General features: G+C 59.6%; 1 protein-coding gene across 1 annotated transcript; it reads left to right on the top strand.

Annotated features, from left to right (window-relative positions):
- The first annotated feature begins 1715 nt into the window (after nt 1-1715).
- Nucleotides 1716-7886, top strand: HBEGF (heparin binding EGF like growth factor). Its single transcript, XM_082291337.1, has 6 exons — nt 1716-1790; nt 2033-2209; nt 4130-4307; nt 6181-6336; nt 6452-6544; nt 7638-7886. The coding sequence occupies exons 1-5, from the start codon at nt 1748-1750 to the stop codon at nt 6522-6524; spliced, it is 627 nt and encodes a 208-aa protein (XP_082147463.1). The 5' UTR covers nt 1716-1747; the 3' UTR covers nt 6525-6544; nt 7638-7886.
- The last annotated feature ends 2459 nt before the right edge of the window (nt 7887-10345 follow it).

Raw genomic sequence — 10345 nt, 5'->3', positions numbered from 1 at the left:
GCCATACCAGTGGGTTCCACGGTGTGTGGAGGGGTGCCCTTAGCTGGGGTAGGGACCACGGGAAGGCCCCTGGCAGAAGGGCCCATCGATAAGGAGCGCTCACCTCCCCTTCCTGTGGGGGCTGCCTCAGCAGCATAAGATGGGGCTTAACTGGCAGGAGGTGCAGGCAGGGAGGCTGTGAGGGGCTGCAGGAGATGGGCAGGGGTCGTGGGAGGCTGTGGGAGGCAGAGGGGAAGAGGCAGCCGGAGGCAGAGGCAGGAAGCAGAGGCAGGCAGGATCAGCAGCCTGCACGTATCTCCCCCCCCCACCCTTGCCCGCTGCCAACCCTCTGTGCCAACAGCCTCCCTGGCTGACGTGAGCTGGTACCTCCCTCTCCCGAGCTGCCAGGTCAGCTGGCAATGCTGCCCGCACACATTGCCTGTGCACACCCAGCCTGGCCTTGGGGACGTGGTGGGGGACTGGCAGGGGCAAAAAATTCCATCTCAACACGAGGACCTCCCCAGGAGCCAGTGTGCAGGACTGCCCAGGGACACGCTCCTCGCCCGTGCCACCACCTTGCTCCGCTGCCAAAGGCTTTGGGCTCCTGATGGCCAGAGGAGGCGGAAGGAAAAACAACCAGTAAACAATTGCAAAAGTCAAGTCTGAGCAAGAAGGAGGGCGTGAGCAGGATGGGGGGGGGGGTGCCAGATCCAGTGATATTCCTTGGAGACAGCAACAACAATGGCAGGAATATTTGCTCATGACTAGCTGAGCCCAAACCGGCCAGGGCCTGGGAGCTCAGGACCTCGAGGAACCAGCCAGGAGCCTCTGCTGGCCCAAAGGGGAGCTGGGGCAGGACCCTGCACTCGCCCACCGCTGACGTCAGTGACATTTCTTGCGCTGTCACCTGTGCTGAGGATGGGGCCAAACACAGCACACGGTTGCCAGCACGGTGAAGGGGATGGGGAAGTTCTGGCAGTACCCAAACACAGCAGGCTGAGACAGGCACAAGGACAGTGGCTGGCTGGGGGGGTTATTGTGAGACGAGGCTGTGACCCAATCACATAGGGACCTCAATAGGGGCCCAAAGGGGGACTTGGGGACAGAAAGGGTCTCTGCTGCCATCTCAGACTGCCACCACCTCCCTGTCCCACCGCTGATGCAGTGGCACACGGGTGGCAGTCTGTCCCCTTTCTGAGGGTCATCCCATCCCCAGGGCCAGGAAGAGGTGCAGCCCTCACTCCTGGGGTCCTGCCTCTCACCTGATGCTCCTCTTGCAAGGTGCACCCGCTCCCCCAGCACCCTCGGGCCACCTCGGGCACCTGCCAGCCGGGGCCTGGGGCCACGGGGACCATCGGGATCCCCCTCTTCTCACCCTGGCTGGGGCCACACTTTCCCCAGGCCATCTCCTGCCCTCTGCACCCTGCAGAGACCCTTTTCTCCTCAGGCTCTCACCGCCCAGCCCATCCCGCAGCGGCACCGGGGCGGCGGTGGCTGTTAAGTCCCTGGCCCACCCTCTGAGCGAGGAGAACCCACCGGGCCCAGGTCACGGTCCCCGACCCTGGTCCCGGTCCCGGTCTCGGCCGGCGGGACGGCCCCGGGGCGGCGGGGAAACCCTCCCGGGGGCGGGGCGGTCGCTCAGCCCCTCCCCGCCCCGCCCCGCCGCCCGCAGCTTTCTACCCGCGGCGGGGCCGCCCTACCGGAGAGCGGGCACTGTCGCGGGACCGAGCGGAGCACGGTGGTGGCTGGACGTGTGTGCCCGCGGGTCATGGACGGGCGGGCGGTGCTGATCCAAGCGCTGCTGGCGGCAGGTACGGGCTGGCGTGGGGAGGGTCCCGGCTGCGGGTAACGCATCCCAGCGCCGTGCTCGACTGGAGGATCCCGAGCATGTGGGGGGAATGGTCTTGGGCAACGCGGGCATGGCCGGTCCTGGGCGCGGGCAACGCGGTCCTGCTCCTGGGTATGGGTGGACGGGAAGGTTGACCCCTGTCCCGCGTGGGGCGGTCCTGGGTAGGGCAGCGTCAGCCCCCGCTCCTGACCGCTCTCTCCGCAGTGTGCTCGGCGGCGGCGGCGGGCGGGCTGCGCCGGGACGAACTGCACAACGAGGTGCTGCACAAGGGCGGCGGCGGCGGGGTGCCGGTCCCGGCCACGGCCCCGCTGCTCGGCGGCAGCCCGGAGAAGGAGGGCGGCGGAGCGGCCTCGGGGAACGACTTCAGCGAGCTGCCGAGAGGTATGGACGGGATAAGGGGTCCCAGGGCGGGGCCGGGGTCGCGGGACGGGCTGGGCTGGGGGCAGTTGGAGCCGGAGAGGTCGCGAAGGCGCCGGGCTGAGCTCGCCTCAGTCCCGCGGGTGCCCCAGCAGCAGCTCCGGCTCCGCCTCGGAGGGACTTGCAGTGGTGGGTAGGAGCAGTCCCCAGGTACCGAGCCCCGGCGGCAGCAGACCCGAGTGGGACTCGCCCGTGGGGCACCAGCACGGAGCAGTGGAGCTCCTGCCAGGGGCTGTCCGTGTTTCTGAAGTCCCCGGCAGGGCGGGTTCCAGGGGGTCCCGGGCCTCAGCTGCTTGGCCGGCAGGAGGCAGAGCCCCTCGTGGCGGGGTTGCCGTGTCCGGGCAGCCGCGCTGCCCTCCCGGCGGTGGCCGTGGCGCGGGGACCGCCGTGAGTCACCGCCGCCCACGCGCGGCTGCTCCTCATTCCGCGGCAGGGCTCGTCAGCCGGCGGCCCCGCCACGGGGGCGGTGGGGGCACTGCCGCTCTCTGGGGCTCCCGAGCACTCACACCGGGCTCCTTGCCCCGGGCTGGCACCAGAGAGTGTCCCGGGGACTCTCGTGGGGGTTGCTCGGGGGACCATGTATGTACCTGTGGTGACATGTACCTGTGCCTCGAACACGCGGCGTGCCGAGGGCAGTACCTGGCACCAGGAGCGTGCTCTGTCCCGTGCAGCTCGCCCTCCCATTTTCCCGTGTTTTTCTTTGCTTTCTGGCTGTGCCAGCAGACTGTGACAAAAAGCTGGCAAAACCGGGCTGAGCCACTCGCACCGGGGGACTCAGCCCTCGGGGAAAGCAGCAGTGTGTGTCGGCTGGCTATGGCTGGGAGATGGGGCGCAGGGGACGGAACAGCCTCTGCTGTCAGCCTCATCTGGGGGTTTCTTCAAGCCACAGAGTTTCCTGGAGTATCGGTTTTCTCCGGTGTGGAGCGTGCAGCGCAGTGTGGAGGATGTCGAAATAACTTTGCTAGGTGTGCAACCGGTGTGTGCCGGCATGAGAGGCGCTGGTTCTGTCAGGATTTGCTGGGAAGGAACTGGGCAGGTTACAGCTTGCCAGGTTGGACTCTGCTGCACTCTCCTCCCCGAGCAGCCCAGGGCTTAGTTCACTGGAGCTCCTGAGCGCTGTAGCTCGGGGGGGCTAAAAAATCCCCCTTGGAGCAGTGAGTGCTCTCCAACTCCTTAGCACCTAGTGAGATCAAGCTGGGAACTGATTTTTTTGGGCATCTGCTCATCTTAAAAACCATTCCAGTACCGTTGCTGGTGTTGGGCTGTGTATGAGTGAGGAGCTTGGTGCTCCAGCTTCCACCAACCCAGCAGGGGATTGGCCTGGCACCAAAAGCCGCTGGTTATTGCACCACAATTAAAACATCCCGTTGTAATTCACGGGAACGATGCCCTCACCATCTCCTTGGCTCTGCAAAACCAAAATTTAAGGCAGGCTTGCTCTTTTAATCCTGCCCTGGGGTGAGCAAGGCATCCTTGTGCCCACGGGAAGGAGAGTCCATCAGAGCCATGAATAGGGTCTTAGAAAAGCCTGCGCTTGTCAGGGAAATAAAGGCCAGATAAAGGGGCAATTAGCAATGTTCTGTATTCAGTGGAAACTGGTGCATATAATAGCAGCATTTGAGATGTATAAAGCTCTGTTCCCCCTGCCCGACTCCTTTCTTTCCTTGAGAATTGTTCTTATGAATCGGAAAGGCCATGATATTTGTGAGGAGCTGAAAAAAATGCCCCCCCCACCCCGGGCTCGGGGGCAGCTCCCAGCACAAAGGGCTGTGGGAGCCACGGCTGAGCAGTTGTGGCAGCCCTGGGATGTGGCTCTGTCTTCCCTTTGGTTGGCACGTGGAGCTGATCTGACTGCTGTTCTCTCCTTCCCAAATTGTTTTCCAGTTGCCTTCCTGTCAAAGCCTCAAGGCCTCGTTACTCCCAAGAAGAAAGGGAACGGCAATAAAAGAAGAAAAGGCAAAGGCCTGGGGAAGAAGAGAGACCCGTGCCTGCGGAAGTACAAGGATTTCTGTATTCACGGCGAGTGCAAGTACATCCGAGAGCTGGGAGCTCCCTCTTGCATGTGAGTTGCTGGCGTGTGCCTGTGCGGGGGGAGCCTTAGTCACGGTTCCTTCAATTCTCCAGGCTGGGCAGAGGAAAAGCAGAGATATTTTTAGTGCTTGTTCCCTATCCGAGCAGGGACAACTCTGACTTGGCCTCTTCCTTGTACTTCTTGAGAAATGTCCACCCTTCCCCCAAAACCTGTTACGGCCTTGGAGCCAGCATTCCCTGCCAGCACGGTGAGCTCTGGCCGAGCTGCTGTGCTGGGGGCTGCAGAATGGTGTGTAGGGCTGGGGTCTGGCAGCTGAGGGCTTCTGCAGGTCTGATGTGGCAAAGCTCATCCTATATATACCCCACTCTGACATCTCGGGGCTCCTGCATCTGTCAGGGTGCATCAGTGCAGGTGGGAGGAGCATCTCTGCCATGCTACCAGCAAAGCAGAGGGGAGGCAGCACCTTTGGGGACAGGCTACCAAAGCCATGCCTGAGCTGTCCTTTCGGCCTGATGAAAGACAGGGCTGTGTACCCCTCCTTGCCCACCCCCCAGGATGCAGAGCAAGCAGGGACTAGATGAGGCAAGTGGAGGAGAAAGTGTTTGCCTGCTGCTGGGGCACCTGGATACAGCACTGCTACTGCGGGAGATACCCCGGGGTGCATATTTGATCCCCGCTGACGTGGGCAGGACTTGAGCTGGCAGATATGTAAGAGGCTTTGTTCTTCGCTATCAATCCTCTAAGCCACCCAGCCTTGAGCCTAGGGAAGATAATAGCTCCCTGGCTTATGGTGCCCACAGGATCTGCAGTCCGCAGGGATCAAGCTCCACAGAGCTCCTCTAACCCCCTAGTTTCTCCCTGTGGAAGCTGTCACGAAGTTGGGCCCTTGCATGGGGGACTCAGGACTGCCAGTGAGGGGAGATCTTTGCAGGCTCAGTTTGGGTTAGTGACCCAGCACAATGTGGGTTGCAACACCCTTGCTTAGGACTGGGACAGCCAGGTGTCCCCTGAGCAGATCCCTGGGGCTGGGAGAGAACCTGGGACACAGGCAAGCAGCAGGGTTTTGGGAGCTGCCTTTTAGTAACAGTGGCCAGCTTCCCCAGTCTCCACTGATAAAGAAGCCTCATGGTCACTGATGTCACTTGGTTGTGGCTGCTCTTGGTGGCTGGCTGTGCCTCTGTCACAGGGTCTCCTGGAGTGTTGCTTCCTGGGGCACAGGGTGGAATGAGGATGCTGTTGGAGTGGGTCCTGCACCTTTGCCATGTGTCCAGCCTTGCTGCTGTGTCTGGGAGGTGATGCTGGCATGTGGCATTGTGAGCCCAGGAGGAGGGTTGGGCTGAGTGTGGCTTGGAGATCAGCCTGAGGGTCAGTGGTGCTGGATATAGAGGGATATATATATATCTGGTTGCATCAGTGCGATGTGGCTCAGGGAGGGCTGGAAGCCTCTCAGCCTATGTGGAGCATTATTTCTGTTACATGAGCAACCTCCCAAGTCTCCAGGGATGGGACACCTCTCAGCTGGCAGGGTGTGCAGGGACATCCTGCTCCATGGGAAATGCTGGGCCAGCTGCCTCACTGCTCCCTTGCCATTTCCAGAGGTGGTCTGGCCAACCTGTGTCTGCCTGGGGTGGCTGGGAAGAGCACTGACCCCAGTGCCTTCTACTGGAGGAGAGCTCAACCTTTCTAGGAGTCTTCACTTGGTGCAGGAGAAGCCTAATTTACCAGTACAATAGAGATGATGGTGACCCCAGACCTCCCAGCTCAAGGGCATGGGGACCAAGGGGAGCAAGCAGTCTGCTGGCTGGCTGAGCACACAGGCATCGCCTTCCAATGGGGTGTGGGGGACACGAAGACCTCCTGTCCTTGCTCATCACTGACCTTTATGACTTTTCTTCTTGCCCAGATGCCAGCCAGGGTATCATGGAGAGCGCTGCCACGGCCTCTTGCTGCCAGTGGAGCACCCACCCAGTGCGTACGACCACACCACAGCCCTGGCTGTCGTTGCTGTTGTCCTGTCCTCCCTGTGTCTTGTCATCATCGCAGCTCTGCTGATGCTCAGGTGAGTGGGATGGGACTGAGCTCTCAGATCTGTGTCCCGGGGAACACCATGTGCAAGAGGAGAGGGTGGCAGGGACTTCTCCATGCCCTGAGCATCCCTTTGCTTGGCCTCACAGGTGTCACAAGAGGGGTGGCTACGATGTAGAAAACGAAGAGAAAATCAAGCTGGGCATCACTGTGAATCACTGAGGATGCCAGGTGCTGGCGAGGTGAGCCCCTGGCTGGGCACGGGGCAGCAGTGGGGCTGGTGGACATCCAAGGGCTCTGCTGTTCTTGCTGGCTGGGACTGCTGTGTGGATCCTGCGCCAGAGCTAGGCGGGAGCTGAAGGCAGCTTGAGCCTGGAGAAGCAGCTGGCTGGATTTGGCCAGAGAGCCTGGGCTGCGCTGTGGAGCTCCAGCCCTCTTTTCTCCCCTTCCTGTTGAAATCCCTGTCCCTCTGACACTGCTATCACTCCTATCTCCTTCTTTCTAACCCCAAGTCCCTGCTCTGTGCTGGTGTTCCATGCTTTGGGCATGTTTGATAGTAGGGAAGCTGTGTCTGTTTTGTTTAGGTTTTTTTCCCACTTGTTTTGCTCCCTCTCTGACCCTCTGAGTCACTTCCCCTCCTTAGATATTGCCTCTATTTATATATATGTGTAAAAAGCCCCTTTCCTTTTCATTCCCACTCTTATTACTTGCACCAGAGCAGTGCCTACCAGCTTGGCACAGGGGAATCTTGCTGCCAGCCCATGCCATGTTCCTCTGGCTGGGTAGGGGTGTGTGCTCTGTCCTAGGGGTGGCTGCAGGGCTGGGTGCTGAAAAGATATCAGACTTCCTCTGGTCTGATCTAAATCCTGACGTTAGATGTGGTCCAGCATATTACAGTTACTTCTCTTCTTCAAAAAAAAAGAAAAGTCATTGTTCTTTGTGAAGATGAAGTAATGCCTTTGGAGAATTTCTGTCATGTTCGTCATAGTGCTGGGGGTGGGAATTTTAGCTGTTCATAGGAGCTGAATTTTTGGGAAGGAAACTTGGCACAACGCTTTCTTCACTGTCCCCTTTACCCTGGGCACTACGGGGGTGGATGTGTCCGGGGGAAAAAGTGCTGTGGTCCCTGGAAGGGAAGCATGGTGGGGTATTTAGGCTCCCATTCTCCCGGGTCCAGCCCCGAGAGGCGGTGAGTGGCCGCTGGGGCTTGGGTGGGCACGAGGTTCTCCCGCCGGGCTGGGTGAGACGGCACCTCTGTCCCACCGTGCAGGGATTGCTCTGTGGCAGAAGAGCAGCCCAGGATCGTGGTGTGACTCTCCCGCCTCTCTCTTGCAGGGGTCGGCACTAATGCACTTCTACCTCCTGGAAGAGGCGAGACCGCGGCGCCAGCGGCACGGGGCTGCGGCACGCTGGGGGCTCGCCGGAGCACCAGGACGGCACCCGCGGAGGGGCCGGTCGGGCAGCGGCGGCAGCGCGGTAGCTCCGTGGGCATCTCCGGCACGGAGCGGGCTCGGGAGCGGTGCTGACCGGGGGCACAGGGCCTCTCCGGCGGCTCTCCGTCCACTGCATTGTGTGCCGAGGAACAAGCTGTGAAAGGGAGGAGACCGGGCTCGGGGCTTCCTTCGCCGCAGGAGGGGGGGAGGGTAACAGCTATTTAACAAGATATTTTTCATTTTAAATTATATATTTATTTTAGATAAACTGTACATAGTATTTATATTTATTGTAGGTCTGACCCTGCATCCTTCATGTAGGTCAAGATGACAGGGTCAGACCTCCCTTATTTTTTAAGTGCAATGCAATATTCTAATAAATAACACTTTGTAACAAACACTTGGGTTGTTAATTTAATCACGGAGGCGGAAAGGAGTCGGAACTCTGAAGGCTGCATTCAGCACCAATTCCATGCTGGTGGGGTACTACCGTCAGCAGCACAGACCCTGAATGTGCGGTCAGGGCTGCTGGATCAGCTTGTGCCACCCTTGGGGAGCAGTGGTGGTGTAAGGGGTTGGGGGCAGGATCCATCCCGGCTTGGCCCCATGGGGATTGTTTTGGAGATTTTCTTCATCCTTGCCAGCCGATGCTTGGGAGGGGTGTGATGTTTGTGGGTCTGCTCACCAAGCAAAGCTGCCTCCGGTATGAATAAAGCCACTCTGGCCACTGATCCATTCAAATGGGAATGGTCCCTGGTTTTAAGCCAGCATTTGCAATTTAGACACTGGCACATATGGCCCAGAGAAGCTGTGGCTGCCCCATGCCTGGAGGTGTTCAAGGGCAGACTGAATCTGGCTTTGAGCAACCTGGTCTCCTGGAAGGTGGACTGGATTGTCTTAAATGTCCCTTCCACCCAAATAATCTTACAATAGTTCTATGATTTGGCAAAAAAAATTTCCAGAGGTGGATTCCCACCTCTCTTGAAAGGAATCCCAGCTGTTCTTGGGGTGGTTGCAGGTTCCTGGAGCTGAGGTAATTCCAGCAAGTATCACTTCATACAGTGGGTCAGGAATGATTCTTTTTTTGCAGTAAAAATAACCTCTTAATCAGTTCTTTCCTCTCCCCTGGGGGAAGTGAGCTCGGGGGAGTTGCTGGCTCTGGTAGAGAGCCTTGAGGCAGAGAGAAACCTGCTCTCCCCTGCCCTCAGCATCTGTAAACTCCAGTTAGCAAAGGGGAGAGCTGAAAAGCTGCTTTCCACACCAGCTTCTACCGTGTGCATGAAAGCCAGGTAGTAAGGAATCTGCAGAGCTTTTTGGCCTAATTTGCCCAAACTTGAGCTCTGATAAAGTATGAAATAAACTCCTCTGTCAGTGAGCATAAAGCTTGCATAGGAGGCAAGTGTGGGGGATCATCATGGTTGTGCAGCTGGTGAGCTTTGTGGTGGCAAAGCCTGGGCTATGGGAAGGGGGAACAGCAATACCTGAGCTTTCCAGTGCTTCCTGTGATGGGGCTGATGGACACAGCTGCGGCCAAGGGGAGAGGGGGTGACAGTAGAGTTATGGTCTGGCCAGCAGGTCGAAGGTGATTCTTCCCCTCTAACATGTTCAGTTCTGGTGTCTCCAACGTTAAGAAAGACATGGAACTGTTGGAGCAAGTTCAGAGGAAGCCACAAAGTTAGTAAGAGGAGTGGAGAATCTTCTCTATGAAGACAGATGGAGAGCTGGGGCTGTTCTGATGGAGAAGAAAAGGTTGAGTGGAGAACTCGTTGAAACCTTTCAGTGTCTGAAGGGGCCTCCAAGGAAGCCAGAGAAGGACTCTTCATCAGGAACTGTAGTGACAGGACAAGGAGTAATAGGCACAGATTGAAAGAAGGAAAATTTGGTTCAGATATATGGAAGAAATTCTTTATTGTGAAGGTGGTGAGGGACGAGAACAGGTTGGAGAAGTTGTAGCTGCCCCATCCCTGGGAATGTCCAAGGCCAGGGTGGATGGGGCTTGGAGCAACCAGGGATAGTGGAAGGTGTCCCTGCCCATGGCAAGGGGCAGGTGGGATGAGATGATCTTTAAGGTCCTTTCCAGATCCATAGCATTCTGTAATTCCCAGCTAAGGCACTGATGGTTCTCCCTCTCCGGGGTCTCCGGGCCTTCTCCCAACCCCGCGCGGCGCCGTCAGCCCGGGCCGGGCCGGGGACACCCAGGCGGGGCCGGCCCGACGGGGGTGGTCACGGCCCCACAACCCCACCGGGTGTAGCCGGCCCTGCGAGGGCACCGCAGGGCGCGGCCTGGCGTGAGGAGCCGGTCGGTGCCGGTCCCACGGGAGCCCCCAGGGCCGGTCGGTGCCGGGGCCGGTCCCACGGGAGCCCTCAGGGCCGGTCGGTGCCGGGGTCGGTCCCACGGGAGCCCTCAGGGCCGGTCGGTGCCGGGGTCGGTCCCACGGGAGCCCCCACTCCGGTCGGTGCCGGGGTCGGTCCCACCGGAGCCCCCACTCCGGTCGGTGCCGGGGCCGGTCCCACCGGAGCCCCCACTCCGGTCGGTGCCGGGGCCGACCCGCGGCCCCCGCGCGTCCCGCCCGCGGGTGGGGCCCTCACTGCTCCGCCCCGCCCCCCGCG

This window comes from Coloeus monedula (assembly GCF_965178545.1).
Source record: "Coloeus monedula genome assembly, chromosome: 15".
NCBI classification, from domain to species: Eukaryota; Metazoa; Chordata; class Aves; order Passeriformes; family Corvidae; genus Coloeus; species Coloeus monedula.
Note: the sequence above shows the minus strand (reverse complement) of the source record. Positions and strands in the feature narration are given on the sequence as shown.